General features: G+C 33.7%; 2 protein-coding genes across 3 annotated transcripts; both read right to left on the minus strand.

Annotated features, from left to right (window-relative positions):
• Positions 1–1,091: 1,091 nt before the first annotated feature.
• Positions 1,092–3,070, minus strand: LOC147403390 (protein LIGHT-DEPENDENT SHORT HYPOCOTYLS 4-like). Its single transcript, XM_086438967.1, has 2 exons — positions 2,614–3,070; positions 1,092–2,246 (listed from the first exon to the last, which is right to left on the minus strand). Exon 2 carries the CDS (start codon positions 2,068–2,070, stop codon positions 1,498–1,500), a length of 573 nt encoding a protein of 190 aa, XP_086295093.1. The 5' UTR covers positions 2,071–2,246; positions 2,614–3,070; the 3' UTR covers positions 1,092–1,497.
• A 12,154-nt stretch (positions 3,071–15,224) lies between these two features.
• On the minus strand, positions 15,225–25,119 carry LOC147403391 (low-specificity L-threonine aldolase 1-like). 2 transcript variants are annotated; one of them, XM_086438968.1, is made up of 10 exons: positions 24,469–25,116; positions 23,632–24,079; positions 21,795–21,906; positions 20,785–20,835; positions 19,578–19,649; positions 19,364–19,496; positions 18,965–19,023; positions 18,571–18,671; positions 15,572–15,638; positions 15,225–15,492 (listed from the first exon to the last, which is right to left on the minus strand). In XM_086438968.1, exons 2-10 carry the CDS (start codon positions 24,072–24,074, stop codon positions 15,451–15,453), a joined length of 1,080 nt encoding a protein of 359 aa, XP_086295094.1. In that variant the 5' UTR covers positions 24,075–24,079; positions 24,469–25,116; the 3' UTR covers positions 15,225–15,450. The 2 variants fall into 2 exon arrangements, with proteins under 2 accessions (XP_086295094.1, XP_086295095.1); XM_086438969.1 differs by lacking the exons at positions 15,225–15,492; positions 15,572–15,638 and adding an exon at positions 16,902–18,416 and having other exon boundaries at positions 24,469–25,119.
• Positions 25,120–25,141: the final 22 nt, after the last annotated feature.

The following is a 25,141-nucleotide window of genomic DNA, read 5'->3' on the forward strand; positions in this document are numbered from 1 at the left end:
GAAGTAATCTTTCTATAAACCTACATGATTAGTGGTGGGAATTGATCCTTTAATTTGCATAGTGGCATTTCAATACCCACCACTTGGAACACCTAAAGGTAAAAAGCTTCCCAGCATCTATACCATATATCTTTTGTTCCCTTCTAGACCACAAACACCCAATAAAGAAAGAGGGAGCTTCTCTACACAACAATGAAGAAGAATGAGAAAAATACAGTCTTCAAGGAAAAATAAATGAATAATCAGTATTCCAAAAAAGGAAATACAACGTAAGCCAATTATAGGAGACTACTGTTGATATTGTTACATGGGATGTCGGCCAAATTGAATAGAAAATTGTTTCTTAAAATCCCAACACACCAATCCTACCTTATCAATATTTAATTACATATTAACATATATTTATTCATAGCTAGCATCTACAATTAGAAAAATAGATTTTGGTTTCGTCTTTTTTCTCTAATTGTGGACCTACTTAGATTGTCTTTAATTAAAAGTTAAGAACCTTATTAGTTTACCCTTTCTTTAAATGGTGTTAGTTTAGCTTCACCCCTTCAATGCTTTGGAACATCTGGCCAGTACTAATCTATGACAGAATAGAGTAGAAAGCTATGAGATTGCAATGATAAATGAGGTTAGAGAGCATAATTAAGCCACAACCCCACTTTGTAATTTTAGAGAAATATGGAGTAATTAAAGAGATAACATTGTCTGCCATTAATTTGTAAATCCTTCTTCAAATGAAATGACAACACTACTTAACATCTTGATAAGTTAAACTTCAATGGATAACAGACCAAATAGGCATTGATAAGATGGAGTTATTAGTTACAAAAGACCACATCATCTGTAACAATTACTCTTTTAAAGGGATTCAAATTTAGTTCTCCACATAACAAGCTAAGTTATAGTTTCTAAATCAACTTCAGCTGAAGAAAATCAGTTGACAGGGGGAAACAAAAGAAAGAAAGAAGATGAGTCAAAGAGATGGTAAAGAGAATTTAATAGACAGATATACTACTCTTCATCATCTAATGCTGAATTGCTAGCTTTTCCCATTATAAAACATAAGAAATGAAACACAAAAGAGGTATAAAAAACATGATCTGCAAATGATCTATTACTTGCCATGCATGAGTTTTCAAGTACATATATCCAAGAGCAATTAGATGCTCTTTTCCAAACAGACCCACAACTACTACACAAGTACACTACTCACTGGTTACTACTACTGTTACTACAACAAATAGAGCTACTGCTGTTGCTCCTGCCACTAGTACCACTGCTACTACTATTTGCCTTAAAAGAGGGAAAATATATAAACCCTACCCACAAATACAGACACAGATACAGTTGAAACTAAAACATAACACAATTAATAGCTATTGAAAGAGAACAAAATAGAGAAAATACCCATTTATAGATAAAGAAAAAAAAAAAAAAAAAGACTTCTACTTCACTGATTCTCCTCTTATTGTTGATAATTTGGGGAGGTTACTAAGTTGCACCGGTAGGCGGCAAAGCGGTTGGAGTCGGCGGCTGCGGTGGGCGCTTTCGCTTCTTCTTCTCATAGCTAATTCCTCTTGCTTTGGCCTGCAATTCACGAACTTCGCGCAAATAAAGCCTTACGGCTCGAGCACCAAATGGGTTTGCTTCAGGTTTCCCACCATGTTCTTCGAAAGCGGCTCGAAGACGGCCGATGAGAGCGTCGAGACTTCCCCAAGCTTGACGAAGAGGGCACGGGCACGGTGCAGGTGGGTTAGGAAGACCGAAGAAAGGGCAGATTTGGGTGTGGACTTTGGTTTTGCCGAATTGGTCGAGGTAACGGAGGAATTCGAGGACATGCGCACTGCTGCAGCGGGATAGTGAGAGTGGGGGACGGTGGTTTTTTAGGTATTGGCCGAAGGTGTTCCAGTCCCGGCGCTTTTGGTTTTCGTAGCGGCTTGGGGTGGTGGGATTAGATGATGACGATGAGGTTGTAATGAAGGAGGAAGTATTGGTGGTGTTGTTGGCGATGATGATGGTGTTTTCTGAATTAGAACTATTGTCTGTTGCTACAATTGCTTCCATGGAAATGATGATCGGCTTGTTCGTGTTTTTCTTTTATTTTGGATTTTTTGTTTTTTGTTGGATTTTGCAGCTGTAGTATGCGTTGGTGGTGGTGATGATGATGATGGTGACGTTCTATCTGCCCTCTTCAGGCTGCTTCTTCTGCTGCTTGTATGTTTTTTTTTTTCCTTTAGAGGCTGAAAGTGTGTGACAAAGACCAGAGATAGAGAGAGATCAGAAAAACTAAAAAGAACAAAAATCTAAGCAGAGTGGAAGATTGTAGAGAGAGAGAGAGAGTAAAAAGAATCAAAATCTAACCAGAGTGGAAGATTGTAGAGAGAGAAGAAACAAGAAAGATTGTAGAATAAAAATCTACGAAGAGGGAAAGATTGTAGGGAGGAGAAAGACCAGAGAAAGAGAGAGGGATCAGAAGACCAACAAGAACAATAATCTAACCAGAGTGGAAGACTGTTAGAGAGAGAAGAAACTAGAAATATTGGTGGAACAAAAATCTAAGCAGAGGGATAGACTGTAGGGGAAGAGAGAGAGAGAGAGAGTACAAACCAGAGACAGATGCACTTCAATTCACATGAAGAGATCAGGCATCTCTTTTTCTTCTGCTATTCCTTGCAGCTGTGTTTGGATCTATTTTCAGATGTTTCTGCTGATGAACACTGTTAACTCTCAAAATACTTAGGTGGTTCTTCAGACGATGCTTTCCATCCTTTCTTTTTGAGGGGACTTCTTTGTTTGAGCAATACTAGAAAACTTGAAAGTCTTTGATGTTGGTAGGCTTTCTCTTTTTATAGAACCAGTGATGTTGGAGGACAAACTACTTTGTTTTCCGAAATTGTTTTAGAGAGAAGTAGACTTTTTTTCTGAAAATAAGGGGTGCAACTGAAATCCTACTTCTTGATGAAAGTAGTAGTGTCAGAGAGAGAGAGAGAGAGAGAGAGATGAGAGCTTAGTTAGGGCTATATCTTGAATTGGGAAGAGGTTGAAAGTTGGCTCAGATGATAGGGACATCAAGGAGAAAGGTATGGGGGTAAAAATATGAGGGAATAACATGATTTTGTTTCTTCATCCTTTTGTAATGAATGACAATGCCTTTTCTTAATTACCAAAATACCACTAATTTTTGTTTCCTCTCTATGATGTCCAAATTAGGTCCCATCCCACCTATAAAATTATGAGAAAATCTCCTATGTAATTCTTACACTAACAAAATATTTGTATACACCACAGGAGTGTATATTTTTTTATCCAACTCTTCAATATTGAATGATCCCAACCGTCCAATCAATTGTTTGCTACCTTGATAATCAAAAAAATTATATATCAAAAGTGGTCCAATCAGGAATCATGTGATATGGGCTCACTGATGATCAAAGAGTTGATGCATCAGTTGGTATGTAGAAATCAGAAGCAATTTACACTCATTGGTAATGCTTGTAGAAAGATTTTATCCCTAAAATTATTGGAGCTAATAATTGATTATATGAGTGTTAGAATCCTCCCTTAGTACATACTCTAGCAAATTTTGCATCGAGATCTAGATCACCCGATGATCCTTGGCACTCAAAACACACTAATCTCGAGGATCATTCAAGCGTTCCCAAGTCCCTTGGATGACAATGCTAAAATACTCTCCATGGGAGGATACCATCATTTTCTAATTGATTACTCCCATGGTTTTATTCATTACTAGGGTAGGACTCGTCAGCAATGATAGTGATTTGCTTGGGCGCGTTGAAACAAACTCATCCAACAGTGTTGAGGTTTCTTTCTCATTAGTTGATTTGATTCAATCCTATGTATAGTAGAGATGATTCCTTGCATGTAAACCACTTATGTGTATTGAGGGTTTGTTTCAAACATACCTAAGAGAGATCCTATTGCGTTGGTAGCCATCCACAAGTTTCTCAGGTGGGAGACTGTCGAACCTTGCTGGAGTTATATAGGTTGAACAGTTTATGGGATTGACTAGTCTCCGTATGTCAAGTTTCTTGGTGCTTGAGGTGTGATGGCACTTTCTAATTAGCTGATGATAGAAAATATATTAAATTTATAATACAAGAACCCTAATGGAATTTCTGTAGACGGTAGAAAATTGGTACGATTAATAATCCAAAATGCAAATCAAAATAAAGAGTACTCAACACAAAATTTACATTGGTCGGCAATATTACCTATGTCCATGGATGATAAAGAGATCCTTTCTCTAAGAAATTTGACCTTAATTTAACAATGGATTGATCGTCATAAAAACTTGATGTAGATTGCAGAAATATAGATTAAAGATATAGACTTTGGGTAAGTCAGATTCATTCCACAAGGACAATAAAGATTCAAATATTCATTCGAATTGAGAACTAAAACAGGATTGAAAGCAGATTGATTTAAAAACAAAATAGATTTGTTGAACAAATAAGATGAAAATCAACTTGTAATTGGAATTAAAACAGAAAATAGAGATTGACAATATAAGAAATGGGGCTTAGAGAAGTCAATTCAGCCTTTGCAAACCATCCGTAATACAGATTAATTCTAAGAATAACTCAATTCATGTAACAAATCATTGCTTATAGATCGGAAGGTAAAGCAGTTTAATCATCAAAGGTAAACAAAGGTTATTCATGAAAATCCTGATTTAATTGAGATTGTCTAACTTATATTTAGATTCTTCACAGAGCATAACCGTTTTTGAACTTATGTAAGCAATGGCTATCAAAGTTTGAATCAGAAATGTAAGTTAGACTATTTAATCATAGAAGACTTTTCAGAATAATTAACTTGTAAAACAAGAATATAAAATTAAAACTACATTAGAGGGATGAACTTGCTCCAGTATCCTTGATATCTCTAAGGAGGATCTAGCCACTCATTGTAAGGTTCATAATTGCAGCAATAACAAAAGGAAGAAAATGATGTAAGATGAAGCTGCACTTTTGATTCCTTCTTTAAATGGTTCTTTAAAGAATTGCAAAAAGTACTAAAGAATGAAATTACTCTTGATGTTCTCACTACAATCAAGAGTTTTCTCAAAGAACAAAGAAAACTACAAAAAATTATAGAGAATTATAATAAGAGAAATAGAGATGATCCTCAAGAGGGACCCCTTCTTCTAGGGACAATCTCTCAATTTATAACATTCGTGATTGGGTTGTCGGGTCGGATTTTTACTTGATTTGATTCGAAAGAACCATTCAATTATAACGGTCAAACCATCTAGAAACTTCAGTACAAATCTTGAGGCAAGATTCCTCGAGGTCACCGCGAAGCACTAGGGTGCCACCACAGAGTGGTGACGTGGCGATGAATTTTTTTGAGATTTTGTTGGATGCTTTCTTTTTGCTTGCACATTGTAATAACATTCATTATATGATTTGTTGGTTTCCAAATGCACCTTATTTACCTGTAATTAGTAAAAAATTCTCATTAACTTCATTAATTTAGAAATTTCATATATTTTGCTATTATTTATAAGAACTAACATTTATACTTTGATAATATTTGTGGAATTACGGTCCCAAAATAAACTTATTGAGACCTTATCATGGATCAATCTTAAAATTGTAGATAAAAGCCCTTAATAATGACGAAAATAAAATCCGTTGTTAAAAACTAACAAATTTGAGAATGAATAGCAATGAACTTAGTTTTCCATAGCTAAAAGTTACTTAATTGCGATGGTTTATTTATATACCACAAAAAAAAATACTAGAAACAAACATAACATCGAGAATTAGAAAAATCCAAATGAAGAAGAAAGCTATAATTAATTGATTTAAACATTTTCTAAATGGTTGAGATCCATACACTCATGAAAAGAAATGATAGAGGCACAAAATAATGATATTTATCTTCTATTTATGATGTATATGCAATATTAATTTGGTTAGTGGGGTAAATTGATTGAATTTTTATTTTTATATGTGTGAAGAGTTAAAGTGGAAAGAAAAAAGTTAGAGATGAATTTTTAGTGAAGAAAACATGTCAAAAGGGTGGATGATTAATTATTGAAAAAATTAAGGGAGTATTAAAGAAGAAAAAAAAATTTTAAAAGTGAAAATCTTTACATATATTCTTACGTACTACACAAAAGCCTCTCTCATTATATTTTGTCTTATTCTAAAAGATTTTATATATCTCTATCACATCTTTTTTATTTCTATTTCTCTTTCTTTCACATGTTAATTTTTCTCACATAATATTTCTTATTTGGGTGGTGATAATATGACTCTCCCTCGTGGCATACTCAATCGACTCTCTGGCGTGGGTGTGCTAGAGCCACATACTTTATGCCTCGAGATACACAATCGCACATCCCCATAAATTTGTACAATTGTGTATATGGGGATGTACAATTGTGTATTCCGAGGCATAAAGTATATGGTTCTGGCACACCCCACTACAAGGAGTCGATTGAGTATGCCATGTGAGGATAGTCATATTATTACGACTCTTTTTATTTTTTTCTATTTTTCTCTTTCTCTCAATTTTTATTTATTCTCTAGATTTTTCTATGGAGATTATTGGTTAAAATCTTAGATAGAGTAAGGGTGAATGTTGAATATCAACAATTTTATTTTATTTAGTAATGATTTATAATTTTTATATTTTTAGAATGATTTAAAGGTAAGTTAATTATTTTTGTTAAATTTTATATTTATAATTTTTTTAGTTTTTATTTATGATTATCACATTGAATGCTTGAAAATTTTCTTTGATTCATTATAGATGAATGTTACACTAATTGCTTGGAGAATCTTTATGATGTGTGAATGTGTTACATGTGTCACTTTAAAATTTTCTAAATACTTCAACAAATAAATCCCTTCGTTTAATTAAATATATTTTTCGATAAGATAGAATTATGTTTCAAATCTAACTGAGATAATATTGAACGAAATAAAATTGTGGATATTTTAGTGAACCCCCAATGCCTTAATGCCTTTTAATTTCTATTTTAAAATCCTTTTATTACGCATAATACGAAAGTGTGGGAAAATTATTCGTTTTCATAATTTAGTTTTATCTTCTTTCATCTCACACATGTTTTCTATTCACTTTTTGCACAATGAGTCAACCTTGAACTTTCGAGATTTTATTACTTCGCTATATAATGTACTTACAAATAAACACATTATCTTAATAGTTAAAATGTGAAATTTAACATGTTGGATTTTTCTTAGGGATATAGTGGTGTATCCTTAAGATATGGATCTTATCCTAATCCTTAGATTTCATGTGTTAATGATAGGGATTGCATGTTTTTTTGAATGAATTTATCTTTCACTAGTCTATTGATCCCAACAATGCCCTGATTAGAAGAGAGAAATTTATTTTAATGTACCTAGAAAATACTAATCATAATATCCACAACCATGCCAATGGTAACAAAATACATCATTTATATTTTGATGCATCTTGTATTTGAGATTACATGTCTTTATACTTTGGCACTCTCCCAAACTCATGCGGATCAATATTCTCTGAGTAATGGGTAGGGGACCTCCTAAATTTGTTTTGTTCATGAAATTTTTTTCAAAGATGATATGCCTGAAGAGATGAAGGATGAGCAAATCGACTCATAAACGATCAAGCAGGGATGTCGTCAAACAAGTCGTGTATATGAACTTTATTGGGCCTTAAAATATTGGGTTCAATAAGCTCACAGTGGACTTAATCATTGTCCAATGTCCATGACCTCTTTAATGCCTTACATTTATTCAATGTAGGTTCCGTCAAGTAAGGATCATGTTTTATTAAAATTTTCATGATAGTTTACATACATTCAAAGGATTATCCTAACTGCCAACTTTTTGAAAACGAAAGAATTCGGGAGACCCGTGACATTACCGACATAACCCTCCCTCCTCAAAAAAAATATTTAAAATACTTTTTCCTTCACTACGAATGTGTGGAGATTCAAGAGTTTTCAATCATTGCATCCATATTGATAAATGTTTCTTTCTTTCTTTTTCTAAGCTTTTGATTGACCTCATTTTGGGCTTTTCATTAGTTCACATTTTTTTATTTTTTTTATTTGAAAAATGGGTTCAACCATCCAAACCCTAACTAAATGGGTAATTGTCTTCGACCACACGTAAATCGAGATTTGTTACTTCTTACTAACCCTAACCTTGAAAATCAAACACCCCAAGAACACGACAAATAATAGAGACGATGGAATTGACTAATTGGATAATTATTGAATTTTTAACTATTGTATCGAGAATAAGTAGAATATGATCAAATTAATATTTAGAAAATTGATTCAGAGATACATGCACACACACAAAAATGCATGAATGATTACTTTTATGACACCCATGTTTGAAAAAAATACATTTTCAATAGAATCAGTGCAACCAATTAAGCATACAACTATTCCCAAAAAAACAAAAACAAAAAAAGCTACCAAATCATTTACAGAATAAATTGAAGGAACAAAGAAAAATAAAATTCAGGGCTTAGTACTTTAAACATGTGAAACTCATCCGAATGAAAATTGAAAAATTATATCAAACTGAATCATATAAAGAAGGAGCTCGAATCAATAATTTCTCAAAAAAGTATGTACTATTCGCCCATTCGATTGCACTTTAGAATCAACTTTTGTGTAGATTGGCCTATTGGAGGAATCATAGCGCTAAACATATAATTTGAAAATATCTATCAATGGTTGATAAGTGCATAAAATGATTACAATTCCCTCAAATTTTTACTTGCTAATTGATATTAATATGATTAATTAGACTTAAGAGATTTTATTTTTATTTTGTTGGTGTTAAAAATTCAAAGTTTGATAAAAAATACTAGAAATAAACTTTTAATGAAAAAAAAACTTGCAAGAGAATGGAGGAATAATTATAAGACAAATGCAAATGAAGGATAGAAGAATAATTTTTCAAAAATAGAAAGAAAAGCTCTCTCTCCTACATAAACCGTAAAAGTAATCTCCCTCTCTTTCTTTTCTGGCTTTCCCCAAGGTTTCCCTTCATCTCTCTCATAGTTTTTTTTTTTCTATTTCCTCCATATTTCTCCCTCTCTCTCCTCCTCTCATATCACTCTCTGTCTATTTCTATTTCTTTCTTTTTTATCTTGCCTCTTAATTTATTTTTCTCTAGAGTTCTCTTCTTTTATTTTTTTTCCTTCCTTTTTAATTCTTCTTTTTTATTTTTATTCAACAATTTTGATGGATTTATTTATGAATATGGTTAGCTAAATTTTTAATTAAGGATAAGGAGGAAACTAGACTATATCTTATATAACTTTTTATCATCAATTGGATTTTAATGCATCCCTAGTGGTATGATAATTTCAAGTTATACAAATCTAAAATACTATCTTTTTGAAAAATTTATTTGATTGTTAACTATTAAATCTTTCGATAAGAACAAGTCTTCACTTTAATCTTATTCAGATGAGATGCTCACAAGAGAGAAGTAACGAATAAGTGCTCTTTGGATAACTGATACCTTAGTGATTTTAATTTCTTTTTCAAATCTATTCGTTTTTTGCTTCAAACGAAAGTGTGAAAATATCAAAAGCATAAGGATTGTTTCCAGCCATGAGTTCTCATATGACAAGCACTTTTGGGTGGGGTAGGCCATCATTTGCCAAGTCTTTGAGTGCCCGTCGTACCACGTGGTTGGTGCACTAGGTTGATTGAGACTCGACTTTTCGGATCTGGCACCTGCACCTGTCTTGGTCTACTAGTTTTGAGTGGTTCTACGTCCGGTCGTGCGTGTCCTCTCTAACTCTGTTATGAATGCCTTTGAATCCGTGATTCGATAGTCCCATTTTCCGCTGATGCAGGCCGATTGGCAGTAAAACCGCTGTGTTCGTTCCTCACCCTCCTTCCAATCAAATCTATTCGTCGGTGTCCGGAAACAGGAGGTCAATCAAAGAAAGCACTCCTCCCCAAAGCGCCTAGGGCTTCCCACACCCCTAGCCCCCGTCTCACTGCTGAGACAAGGCCTCCCCTTTCCGCGGTGGAATTTATTCGACCGACGAAAAAGGATCAGAACATAACCACTAGCTTTAATGAGCTTACTTGCCAGCTCTCTGTATTTATAATACTGAATACTAATTAAGAACTCTATAGCTTCTATACAGGATGGTTAGCCTTGCCTGCTTGCTCCCGTGCTTTCAGTGCATGCTTCCGTGCTAGCCTGACTGACTTGACTACTCTCATGACAGAGCTTTCAGTGCTTGGCTTGCTTAAGCACTTCAAGCTAGTTTTGATTCTCCTTTATTCAAGCCAGCAGCAAGGAAGGCAGACAAGGAAAGCAAAAAATCATTTTTTTCATAGTTTAAGTTAAATTTCTTTCACCCCACATGTTTTTTGTTCACTTTTAATACAATCTCTATGGATCGACCTCAAACTCACAAATATTTTATTACTTTACTACACACCCTACACTTGAAATTTTGAATCTACACTATTTTAGTTGTATTAAATTTTTGTTACATGATTAAAAAGCAATGCTGCAGTAATTGTAATTGTTATATGGTTCATTATCACCACTTTTCAATGATAGATGTTAGATGTCCCTATTTGTTGTTGTATTCAAGAAAAAAAGACAATGACAAAATTGTTAATAGTAGGAGGACAAATTATTGTCCTTAATTAATGAACAACGATTGGATTGCTGTAGGATAATGATCGCTGAGGTGAAAATGACAGATGACCATAAGACAACCGAAGAAGTAATGAATGTTACTGAACCATAGGATTAAGTTTTGTGACTCCTTCACCATATAAATTATTTATTATAGGTTTATGGGTTTTTATAATTTGTTGGATTGAAGGTTTTCCTTTTTATTCATTCAGAACATGAATCGACATCTTACATTGTATTATAATACTTCTTTATTCCCTCAACTATTCTTGGCTCAATATATGCTTTGCGCCTATTTTGAATGGTTTTCATTTGCCCATCTCTTCAAATTTTCCCAGAAGAGGGATTTTAGGGTTAATGGGTTTGTAAGAAAAATTAATGGTAAGTGATAAATGCAATCAACCGTACATTTAATTACAGCTTTTCGTGGGAGAACTCCTAAGACCACGATTTTCTTGTCAAGACTCAAGATCAGAAAATATTTGTCAAGCCTATCCCCATCAAATGATCATCTTGATAGGGTGGGAGAATTATACTCCTTTTTTTTTTTTAATACTAAAAATGAACTCTTCGTCTTCATTACATTTTATTTTTTTTGGACACCAAGCCCATTGTATCTAATCAATGGCCCCACATATCTCTAATCCCTGAATCAATCCAATTGGATGATCTTAACCTTGCAAATGAAATCCATTACCTAGTTCCTTTAAAAAATAAAAAATAAAAAGAAGGAGATAATAGGATTTGTCTCATCTATAGTATTGAAACACTAGCAAGAAATAAGTGAAGAAACTTACATATTACCATGATTGCTGTAATCTAAAGGGCTTAAGTCTTTGTACATTAATGAAAGAGATTTAAAGGAAGTACCATCAATCAACAATATGAAATACCACATCATCACTATGATTAATATAAGTCCATCATATTATGATTGAAATCTATTATGGATTTTTGACCACATTCTTCATAAAATCTTCTTATATATATCTTCCTTTTAATTAAGAACTCGGATTAGGAATGAAGGAACCGTCGTGAAGCAAAATCTCAATCCTTTCTTGTGCTTCATCTCTATGTTGTTGAAGAGCTTGAATCTTTTGCGATTAAAGATATCAAAGAAAATATTATAAAATCATAAATAATTAGGTCCCAAAATTTTTCCAGATCTTTAAAAAAGAAGACTTTGTAAATTTAATTAAAAACTATGATCAGTCTGAATGAATCAAATGGGAATTCCTACTCATGACTTTGCGATATTGTTATATGTCAAGTCAACCAAATTTTGTAAGAAATTATTTAAAAGAAAAAAAAAAAAAAGAACATATAACAGTCAAAAACTTGAAAAAAAATGAAAAAAAAAAAAAAGCAATTGTGATATTGACACTACAAACGAGCGCAAATGTTCACACAAAAATCATGACCCCAAAGTGAAAGCGCGTGTGGGCAATAATTTAAAGAAGAGCTCTCAATGCTAAAGCAATTAAGAGTAGAGAATTTCTTCCCAGTATTCTTGAACACACCATCAAAGACATCAATCATGTGTTGACTCAAATACACTGATTTAGGCCAAGTGAAAATCACCACTGTTGACAGAAACAATATGAAGCTTCCTCACAAGTAAGCTCGTCAGGCTGTTGACACAAACAATTTGCTATGAAGATGTCTATAAATAGAGGAGATGGAAAAGAAGATATGGGATTTGGATCTCTATCTCTCTTCTAGAATTACTTGAGTTATTTCTTCAAAATTGATTGAATTCTAAAAGAATATTTCCTATAATCTTTATGTATTGTATGAACATCTCCGTTATGAAGACCATCAAAAGGAAAAGATCTATAAAGTTAAAGTCTCTATGACATTTTTATCTATCTTTTTGTTGATCTAATTTGTTCTCATATTTCTAAATCTATGAACAAGGAGTCCATTGGAGTCATGGAAATTGAGATCTTTATCAATCAAGAAAAACAAAAAAGGGAAAACGAGATCCTAGAAGTGAAAAATCTAGAAAGAAAAAAGTTGTAAGTGTTAAAGTAGATATTGACCAACATGCGATCATAATAATCGTCATCATCAAATCCTTAACCTAGAGATTTGTGCCAATTGAACGAATCATGCTCCACCATTCACTTTTATCCCCATTCTCAAATCAACATTGCAAATCATCTAAATGGATAATTGATAAAACCAAATAACTTACTTAACACTAAACTAATTATCCTGTTGATTACTAATTTGGGATATTGTGCACATCAACATGTACTTCAAGATTCATTATGTCGGAAACTATATGATCATCTAAGATAGTAATTTGGCTTCTTCGCAAATTTGAATTTTCTTTTTCTTTGATAAAGGATCAATGATTACACAAGATGTTAATAATTCAAATCCTCCAATTAAGTTTAGGAGCATAAATAGAACATACTTTTAAGAGAAGGTGTTGTATTCAATTTTAACAAAAATGTAGGGACTTCTTAGTATTTTCCAAATCAAAGTCCGGGCAACGGGCACTATAGGGGCAAATTTTGTCTGCCCGAATTTTGTTGTTTCTCTTTCTTTAGAAAAAGTGAGCATAGTACAGATATCTTGTCTCCCCATCTTTTAAACTGTGGGATATTACATTTATAAAGTCTCATTATTGATGGGAATTTAAAAATAGAAATAAAAATAAAAAGTGGCAAATTTCATATATTGATATTTTTTGGCTAAATTTGGTAGAATTTTTCTAGTTTTTTCTATAAGAAAAAACAGGTACCTTAGAAGAACCTGTGTACCTAAAATGTACCCTAATTGTAACATTTTTTTTACTTTGTTTGGTAGAAAAAATAAAACTGGTAAAAGAGAGTACCAAAGAGACAAGTCTCCTTTATAATTTGGCAGGTTATAATGATCCCAGTTGAAGAAATAGTCTCTTTTAGAAGACACGTGGTCCCTTGAATATTTGATGAATATTTAAGATACCCAATGTTTTAAAAGTGATGACATGTCGTTTGACTTTAGTATTTTCTTATAGATTAAAGAAAATTATCAAAAAATACCCTTGATTGTTTTTCTTTCAAAATTGATGAATATAATGATATGAGGGTATTAAGGTCATTTTTCATTAATTTAGAGGATTAACGTTAAGGGGCTTGTCATCTTTTCAAAAACATAAGGAGTACATCAAAAGATTAACCAAAAAAGAAGACAGGCAGGTCTTTGCAAACATAAGAGACACGTGTCAATTTTGAAGTGGGGCAGACACTACAAAGTTTTTTGGGTGGACTCAACTTGACCTTGGATTGGACTTGGACTGATATTTGTGGGGCTTGGTTGGCCCAAAGACGACACATATCTTTTCTTTTTTACGACGAATACGACACATATCTTCGTACACCAAACAACACAAAACCAATATAAGAGAAATTATATTGCCACACCAAATTTTACTTAAAAGACACTAATCCTTTTAAAAAGTTGGTGTGCTAATAATAGCAGCTCTCCAGGAAAATCCTGGTGTTAATGGACTGGGCCGAAAAGCACTGGGCTTTAGTAAGGAAATGAATCCAAAATGTTTTCAGGTCAAAATGTTGCAGTCTAGACTGATGGCTCGACCGGACCCATTTATATTGATCAAAGTTGGCATCTTGCAATATGCATGCACACACACATATATATATATATAGGCATACATCCAATGATAAAAAATTTCTTTTTCGAGGCGACATCACTATTGTAGCTGTAATCTTTTGAAATCGAAAGGATTCAATCTTGTACATACGTGAGGAAGGCAAGGCAATCGAAAAGAAAGTTCTTTATCATGTAGGAGCCAAGCCGTGTGAGATGGAAGTCACACACATGGTTGCAATCGAAAAGAAAGTTCTTTATCATGTAGGAGCCGTGAGATGAAAGTCACACACGGTTTTAAACGAGAGAAAGAAGTGAGGAAACCCTCTTTTCAACTCTTGACCCTCTCATCTCGTCGTTGCTTTTCTTTCTAGTAGTTGCTTCAACTTCAATCACTCGTATTTTCAATATTCCTTAACAATCATGAAACATGTGCTTGCGTATTTGACCCTAGGATCAAACACATACATCCAGTAATGATGGAAAATGCAGAATGGACCCTGGACCCAGAGTCAACCCATTTTAATGCAGACTTGCATAATTGAATTTACATGTTTATCTAACTCTAGACACCCTATTAGTGATTGGATCTGGTTCTATCTCACCCAACCCGACCCGGACCCAAACCATTTACAATATCTCATTGTTTTGCACAAGGCGCCCAGTAAGTCCTCTTTTTCCTACCTTGGCAGAATTCAACAAGATAGTGGAGTTAATAGATACTTTCACAATGTGACCCACACCCTTACAATAATGAAGGTTGACTTAGGTTACTAACCCTATTAATCACTTCTAGTTCTTCATAATGTAAAGATGCTTTGTTAGGTGTTCTACTTTAATCCATTTTGGATTTTCTTATATCGGGCGATGGTGACCGTAAGCCAAGCCAGATGAATCAATCAATGTTTTAAACCTAATCAAGTGTCTTCACCAAGACCGGCCTTAAACAAAGTTTCACAAAAACATTATCGTCTTAAATGTATGTACACACAAAAAAATAGCAATCGAAATTATGAAATTTTAAGAGTTTTATGCAGTTTTGAGTCTGAATTCTTATAGCACTAACGTTATTAGGTAAGTTACATTGCTTATGTAACTGAAACTCTTCTTTCCGGTTCTTCCGAGTGAAGGGAACCATCTTCCATCCAAAATGCCAAACAAACACTTCTCATTTTCCAGCATTTTCGTCTTGAAGTTGAAGAACAGCTTGCTGCAATATTCACATAAAAAATCAGTTTATGTATAGAAAGGACATTAAGGAAGATGGAGCTACTAAAATTATCGATCACCTGAATGCATGACAATACATATTGAACATCACTTTCTGAGATTTGGTGATGGACGACGATCCTGATGCTGAAACAATAAAACCAACCTTAGCTTTATGAAATTCACCTATATTTAACCAACAATTGTATATAGCAAGTTCATAGAGTTCTTTCAGCAACAAAGCTTTATCTCAAAGGGTCGGCTAAACGAATCTTGTTCCTCCATTACACTCCTCAAGAACCAAGTCTTCGGCTATTGAAAGTGGTTCGAATCCATGTTCTTTTGGGATTTCCTTTTTTTCTTTTAGGACCTTCGATTTGAATAGTTCTTCTAACTAAGTATGTGATCAACCTTCGTTGAACATGCCCAAACCATCTTAATCAACTTTCTCTTAATTTATTACCCTATTGGAGCTACTCCAACATTTTCCCAAATGCTTTTGTTTCTAATTTAGCTCTCCTAGTCTTTCCACTCATCCATCTCAACATCCTCTTATCTGCTAACATCAATTCATTAACATGATGCTTCTTAACTGGCCAACATTCAGCTCCATAAAGCATAGCAGATCTTACTATTGTCTCTTTAAAATTTTCTTAATTTGCTTAGTGTACATAGAGTTCTTAGAGCTCCCTAAATGCTGGTGAATCCTGGGTCTGCATCATTTTCTTTGCTGAGAAAGCATATATCTAAGTCTGACTTGACTTATGTGTGTTTACCTTCAGTGCAAAAACTCATTCTTCAACCCAATGCATGGCTGTGCACAATTACACAAGCAAATTTAACCCAGACTGCCTAGGTTTGAGAAATCAATGCATTTTTAATAAGCGGAACTACCTTGAAAACAGGGATACCATTTTCCAAGGCCTACTAGGAATTTTCGAGGATTACTTCACTGAAACAGGAAAAATAAATATAAAAAATTCCATTTCATTTATTTCAGCTGATAAATTACTGCTTAAACAAGTGTCGTGTGGTGGATAAGGCTTGGATATGCATGCAGAAATGGTTGTCCATACTTGTGAAAGACGTAGTAGTGAGATGACTCTGCCTCCTTTGCAAAATTGGCCATTTAGGGGTTGTTGCACTAGCCGGAAGGGAGACACAATGAAAGTGATGGAAGGAGAACCCCAAGGAAGAAAGGGTGAGAGAGGGAGAAAACAGGGGTTTCCCCCAGGAAAGAAGAATGAATCCTTTGACGACTTAAGATAAATAACACCTTTTAGATGGAAAGCATATAAAACATTACCACACAAATCATGATCATCCATTTGCCTACAATCTTAACCACCCCCCCCCCCCCCCCCCCCCCAAAAAAAAAAAAAAAAAAAAAAAACAAAAAATCCTCACACTGACTATGCTTCACTACCGCACTCATGGTGAGTCCGCAGATATGACTTGTGAACCACCTACACCAAGAACTATTATATGCTACATTTAAAGGTTCAACTCCCAATCCTGTAACAGGGATGCATGATCAATGAAGCACAACATGAACTTTATAAGTTAAGATGAATCCCATATGAATGGAAGCACGAGTAAAATTTTCATTGTGTGTTACACCCCACATAACAAGAACAGGATCTTCTGAAATATGCACGTTTCAGACCTATTGAGCCTGCTGTACTATGAAATAGGTCAATTTCTCTCCACCATGTTTGGATTGACAGGAGAGAACTTAGGACAACTTTGGAATTTTAAAATATCTTAAAAGAGATCTAGGGGTAGAGTTGGAATTATAAAATATTTTAAAAGGGTTTCTCTCCTCTTCTTTCCACTTTTGGAGAAAGAAAACTCACATTTTTTTTCTCTCCTCTTCTCTCCCCACTTAACAATCCAAACAAAAGAAATGGAGAGAAACTCATTTATTTTCTCTTCTCTTCTCTCCATTTCTCTCAATCCAAACACAGCATAAAAGTTTGCTTTTTTCAATAAATTAAAAGCAACAGTTATATCGAAATCATATAGCAAGAAAACTAACAAATACACTTACAACTTAGTTTCCAATCCATTTCAAATTAAGATATATGCTACAGTCACATTCCAATAAACTACATGATGCAAAGGTTTAGGCACATATTAACAATTGTATATATTATGTGGGTAATAGAAAGCAGCGTTTGAACGCTCATTTGAGGTTTACTCCCCAAGGCTCAACTCAGGTTGAAGATTCATAAAAATACCTTGAGCACCTTATAAGAAAAGCATAAAGGCTCATGTGGCCAATGGCTCATCCACTATAGGCTTTGAAAAGGTAGATCTTCATCCCTTATACGCTATTTTAAGCTTCATCTCATAGGGATGTGATATATGTACATATGCCAGTGGTGGAATGTTGTAGCTATTTTAGATTAAACAACACCAACAAAAATTACCTCTTTCCCTCATATTAAGTGGATCAATGTTTTTTTAAATCTCTATAAAAATGTCTCTTATTTGCTAAGCTTATCTTATTATTATTCATTTTAATTTTAGTCTTCATTAAGGAGTGCTCATGTCCCATCAGTTATTACTAATAATAGAAAATAAAAGCTGTGCCCTGGAGGCTTATGCCCCATGCCTTGAGACTTAAGCTTATTGAAATGCTCCGTTCCTTCAAATTTAAAAAGATCGATAAAAGTATGTTTTCATATTTAACTTAACCATCAACAGTTTAATTAATATAGCAGTTATATTTTTCTTTATAAGAAGTCTTATTGAGTACTTACAGTAGTACTGGACTCAGTGAGTCAAAATAATATTTTGATAATAATAACAGTAACTCCTCACCAATAATAATAACAATAAGAATAAGTAGATATTTCTCCGAAACAGTTAACTATAGGGAATGAAACGTATTAGTCACAAAGTCGTCATGTACCCTCCACCCTGTGTGATCGTAATATAAAAGTTGAGCTACAATTTCTTCAGCAACAAGTTCTAAACTTCTACTTATATTAAAACAATAAAAATAAAAATAAAGAACAAGAAAAAAAGAGTAACATTAAGATAAAATAGCTTGCACTCAAACACTGAAGCATACCTGGATGAGCTTATTGGCAACATGAGTATACCATGTTCTTCCAAAACCTTGCAAAGCTTGTCTACCATGATGTTCGCACTCTCTAATATATCAAAAAATATCTGGACATACAAAAAGGGAGTTAATTTGTTACTTTCTATTAATACTGCAACTAGGTTAAGAACTTGATTAGAGCATGGGCTAAATAGCTCGAAATATTTTTTTTAAACACAACCGACTATATAGAAAAATGTTAAGTTGACTCAAAACTAGAGAGAGACCATATCAAATTACAGATACTATACAACTAAGACAACCGAGATCACCCAGACTTGCTTATGTAGCAGCTCATAGCAGTAATCCTCGAAAATGAGACTAGTTAATATTTTAAACTTTTGGAAATAGTGATACTAACAATATTGGTCTCCACTGAATCCACATCCACTCTAAGTCCTTTGATTTGATTCAGTCCATCTGAAAAATATCACAATTGTTTGATTCAATCCATCCACATAAAATCAAAATTGATACATTTATCAAACCAGCACCTACTATTAGATAATAAATAAAATTTGCATATGAATCGCATAACATGCAGTTCACGCCCATATGAGACCAATCCAATAAATTGGTGGTACTAATCAAGGACGACGATTAGTTGCAATTAAAATTAGAGGATCGGAAATGCAGAACCACAAAATTGGAACTAAGGAGATGAGCAGGGAATGAATGATCCTCATTAGCAATGATACATACAAATAGAACTACGGATCTGAGCTAACATCAAGCAACTTGAAGGAAATATATATATGACCTGCTAAAATCTTGGCTTTTTTGTGGTCTCCCACAAGCTTAGTAACATTCTCTTGCAAAGCAACAAAGGCCGCAGCACATAGGATACCAACCTGTCTCATCCCACCACCTAAAGTTTTCCTGAGCCTTTTAGCCTAAAAACAGAAGCAAATGAATTAGTACCAACTCTCTGCAGAGGAAAAGACACTTGTTACCCAAAAACATTATATCAGTACCTTGGCAATAAAGCTCTTTGATCCTACAATGACAGATCCAACTGGAGCACCCAGACCTTTTGAAAGACACACCTGACTCACACATTGGACAAAGAAATAAGCATGCAGAAAATCAAGCCACATTGTAATAACGTGAAATAACAGAAAGAAACATATTTGAATGGTATAAATTTTGAATGAATTAGCAGAACAGAGTTGTATATCATGCAAGCAAATCAGGCCAAAGTAAATGAGATGAAGGCCCTGCTTGGTACACTACAAATCATTTGCAATGCAAATTTACTATTGCTTGGTAGCCATCAGAAAATCTCTTGTGAAACCATTTTTGCTTTTGGTTGATGTTTGCAATGCAAAAAAAATTGCAGTAATTTCTTGTTTAAAGAAAATGTGGAAACAATTTTTTTAATTCACTCGACCTCATCAAGGAATTTATTCAAATTACAAAAATACCCTCAATACTTGTTGCAGTAACATACACATGAATTTTATTTTTATTTTTTAAATTATCCTCTTATCAAAGGTATGGTAACCTACATATTAAATTACAAAAAAATATCCATCATCAAAGAAACTATTCAAATTACAAAAATACCTTCAGTGCTTGTTAAAATAACATGCATATGAATTTATAAAAATACCCTCATGATGAAGGATATTTTGTAATAACAAATCAAATAAGGGTTATTTTTGCAATTTTCATATGCAAGTATATGTATCTTTGATAAGATGTATTTTTGTGAATTCATATTATAGCAAACACAGGAGGGATACTTTCGTAATTTAAAATTTTTCTTTGATCATGAGGGTTATTTTGTAATTTCAAGATCCAATTTAATGTATCTTTGATCAAGGGTATTTTCATAAATTTGAGTGCACGATACTGTAAACTAGTATTGAGGCTATGTTTGTAATTTCATTAATTTCTTTGAAAAGGGTATTTTAGTAATTTTGAGCTGCATAGGTTGGAGTTGAATCATTTGTTCAAATTTCGTATGAATTTCGGCAACCTATGCAATTTTTTCGCACCACAAATATTTTGCAGCTTGTAACCAAGAACCCATAAAATTGATTTCAGAAAATTATTTGCATTCTGCAAATGATTTGATCATACCAAGCAAGGCCTAAAAGAAAAATTGGAAGGAAAAGTGACCACGGAACTTGCAAAAGCAAAGAGCATTGAAAAGGCAACCACGGGGAAAAATCATACCGAAACTGAGTCAGCAGCTTGTACAAGCCTATGAACAGGAACTCCAAGTGTCTGGCAAACCAAAATACTTGAAGTTAGAAGCTCAAACAGTTATCTACGTATATTAACAATAGAACAAATAGTAGTTCATGCAACTGCAAAACAGAATTATGTGGCTTTCTTCCAATTTATGTGAAGCCAATTTTTTTCTCCTTTGAAAGCCTCAAAACTAGCAATTAATATAGACATCATCACATGTGTGCATCGTGAAATAAATAAAAATTCTCCTTTATGCCCCCAGTATCTATTGTCACATTGAATAGGAAAGCATCAAGCTCATAATCTAATTACAAGTATAATGACAATATAATCATTTTCAAGTTGTTATGTAATATAGTCAGATTCAAGAAGAGATTCCTGTGGTGAATTTGATTTTGTTAATTTGGATTTATGTTAAAAATAGGGTTTGGATGAAGAAGAAAAGAGAAAAGGGGGTTTGGCCTCATCAAATTCCTCCCCCTTCTCTAACTCATATTTATATAAAGGAAAAAATTATAATGGTGCACCTTTCAAGTATATAATACCAAAAAAACTAATCTACCCTTAATAAATATAATGACTGAACTCATAAAAAAAGATGTAAAGCTCATACTATCAACAAATTTGCAAATGAAGCCATATAGATTGATGAAAACAGGGAAGGAGTAAATTCAAATCTAAAATTCTGGAGGGATACCTTAAAAAAACTATGGGTTTTAAAACAAGTAGGACAAAAACAAAATGTATGCAGTGCAACTTTAGTAAATAGAATCATAGGATTTATGATGCCAACCCCAATGCTTTTTCATAAGACAGATTATGATCGAGACAATGGTGAAAGAAGAAGTATTTGAAAGATAATAACCATATTGATTATAATATTCACACAAAAAATGTGCAAAAATAAAAATAAAGCAGAAATAGAAAATCCTTGGGTGGGAACTTCATTATGTTAAAGATTATCATTTGGAGGACATCAAATTGAAACTTACAGTTGAAGCATTAAAAATGCGTGCTCCGTCAATATGGAGCTTTATCCCATGTCTTTTAGCTAACTCTCCCACTCGGTCTGTATATTCAACAGAAATACATCTACCACCACAACTGCATTAATAACCATGGTAAGGATCAATAGTAAGCAAAGAAAATAATAGGCTGGCAGTTGAAAAACATACTAGTGGAAAAATGTATTATACCTTTTATTATTCTCAATTTGAAAATCAAACATCCATTTCTTGAGTAACCATACATAAGAAAGCCAAATCAAATGGCTACAAAAAATCAGTAAAAGGGTGTAACAGAGGCAATTCCTGATTATTAAACCTTTATAAACCATGTGTACTTAAATATGGGGAAGTTCCTCTTGATCTAAAGCTCTAACTGAAGCCTCCTCTCATAGAAAAGTTACAGATACAAATGTTTTTTGAGGCTACAAGCGTATATGACCCACCTACCCTCCTACCCCTACAATAACTACAGACGCCTCACGTACCAGTCCAAATCAATGAAGTGGTGGTGGCTTACAAATCATTAACCACTATATATGCAGGTGAATATTATATACTTTATCTAAATACATAGTTATGCCCATAGTTACTAGGTTCATAGGTGTGCTTTGCATGGGAATGGGTTCGTGGTTACTAGTTCGCTACTCATGAACCCTAGCACATTAAGGGTGGGCCTAGTTGATTCTTTTTTTGATAATTTTGCTTACTGATCTGGCTCACTGAGTAATGGACACATGAAGAATGATTTACACAATGTTTTATCTGTTTTATGCTTAAGATGTGATCAAGGACAAAACGGGAGCATTTAAGTTATTAAACCTCCAAAATAGAAAGAGGTACAAGAATCAGGGTGTCAAGAGTAACTTGGTAAAAGAAGTTGATTTGATGGGTATAGCTAAATTTTCTTTCAAAGCCAAACTGTGTGCTTTGGTTGAGGTACAACTAATCGGTGAGCCTGAAAGACGTAGGGTTCCATTGAGGATGATGGACCTGACATATAATATACAATCCTTTTAAGATCTTAATTTTAGTCAAACAACCCTAATACACTGCCTTGATATAAGGTGCACCAGTACAAGTGTCTGGGTCAATGTTAAATAGATGGATATTTAAAAGAGGGATCCGATATCTATTTTTGCATGACCTATGGTTAATTCAAAGAAAACTAAGCAATAAAATGAGAGAATAAAGTCCAGAAAATAAGATAAGAAATCAATAAAAGCGCAACTATATACTTTATTGGTGCGGTAGAGATTGATCAAGTTTGCAGCTTAGTTGCATTTTGTGGGGTCACAACTTGGAGATTGCATATTTAATCCATACAAAACAGACTACAGAGAAGCAAACAAAGCACCCACCAAAAACACTAAGATAATTCCTAAATGACATCATTGTTAAACAAAGGTTGGGTGTTATCTGATAAAGCAAATAGAGATGCATTATTAAATGTTTCCACCATAAGCTTTCAGTCTTATAATATTCCCTCATTAGAACATTGGGACTGATGCATTTTTTGTGTGCAATGAGACAAAGGATTAACATTTCTTATTTTGAACTCTGTGGACACCATACATTGGAATCCAGACCAGCAATTCACAAAATATGCAAAAAATTATATAAAATTATGTTGGAAGATATCCACTAAAAGAATGTAGGAAAAAAAATGAAAGAAAATGGTCCCAACAGAACTTTGGAAAATAAATTAAGCAATCCTACACACAACAGAAAGTTGGAATCTACCAAACAAAAGAATAACAAAGTGGGTATGATCTAATTACCACTACAACCTATGATGATGTTATCAAAGTGATAAGGGCCTTACTTTGCGTGCGTGTTCTCCAAACAGATAAGCCTAGTAGTCGGGTAGTAAAGCTCCCCTTCAGGATGTCTAATGGCGGCTTCAATAAGAGCAATATCCATTGTTCCATCCATATTATTCTTAATGGTCCTTGGATGTACATTTCCAATTGTCGAAATGCCTCCATTCTCGTAAACATGGATATGGGAATTGTCACCAAGAATAACTTCACTTCCCCTTACTTCACAATGAACAAGCACACTAATGAGGTTACCCATAGTGCCCGAAGGAACAAAAAGTGCCGCTTCCTTCCCCATGATCCTAGCCATCTCCGCTTCAAAGCGGTAGGCAGTAGGATCCGAACCCAAGACATCATCATCGACGTCAGCGTTCGCCATTGCAGTTCGCATTGCTTCAGTTGGTTTGGTGACTGTGTCGGATCGGAGGTCCACAGTTTTGGTTACCATTTTAGCTGAAAATTCAGAAAAAAATCACTTAGCATTTACCTCCATAAATAGAAAACGAAGAATAATAGAGAAAAATCAAGATTTTTTTGGATTCAAAGGGTCTGGACCATAGTTTAACAGTTTCTTAATCTTATCAAACACTAGCATATATTTAATGTAAGCTATACTTTGGAACCAATTTGAGTCGATTCAACCCACTTTAAATGATAATGTTAACCTTCCACTCTATCCATGAAAGACTCTCTTCAATTGGCATGTAGAGAGGAATTTTGTTCGGTTGTGAGGTGGTTTTGGTCACAAAGCAAAAATATCTGTGTGAGTTCTTTAACTCGGGAGAGAGAGAGAGAGAACTATCTATTCTTCTTCAAATCTGATAAAGATTGGATTTTTTTACCTTCTCTAAGAAAATCTGATATTCGTCCTCTGAATCCGAAAGAAATATAAGAACCACAGAAATTAAATTAAGCTGTGTTCCTCATTTGTAGTAGAAATGCAGAAATCATGAAAAACCCTCAACAGAAACGCTTCGAACCCACGAAAGCTTCAACAGAACTGCGTAATCTGCTCCTTTAAAATAGACCAAAAGAACCCAAGAATAAACTATGTATCACAACTTCAAAACCCTAACTTTTTTCAGAGAATTGGAGCTGCTTTACAAATATCACCGAGTTGGACTCTTTTATAACACAAAATACACATACGGGAAGAGAATCTTCAGAAAAAAGCGTCACCCTTTGTTTAAATGATTTATTTTATTAAAAAGAAATCATCAAATCGCGCCAATTCTAACTAAATATTGTACACTAAAAAGACAAAAAATCAAAATTCTAAAAGAAAAAAAAAATTCCATCAACAAATAACGAAACAAAATCCCATGATTCATGAACCTAAACCTAACCACCCGTATTTTACTTTTCTATTTTTAAATTGTCTGGACTTAAAACAAATGGGAACAAAAAGATAACGACGAAGGGTCTTTATTAGAAACGATCGATAACTATACTCTCTTTTTTACTTTTCTTTTTTTGAAGATTTAACTTAACGAGCAAACTTTATGCAATTTTATT

The sequence above is a fragment of the Akebia trifoliata genome, chromosome 4, assembly GCF_017979445.1.
Source record: "Akebia trifoliata isolate Shusen 1 chromosome 4, ASM1797944v1, whole genome shotgun sequence".
Taxonomy (NCBI): Eukaryota; Viridiplantae; Streptophyta; class Magnoliopsida; order Ranunculales; family Lardizabalaceae; genus Akebia; species Akebia trifoliata.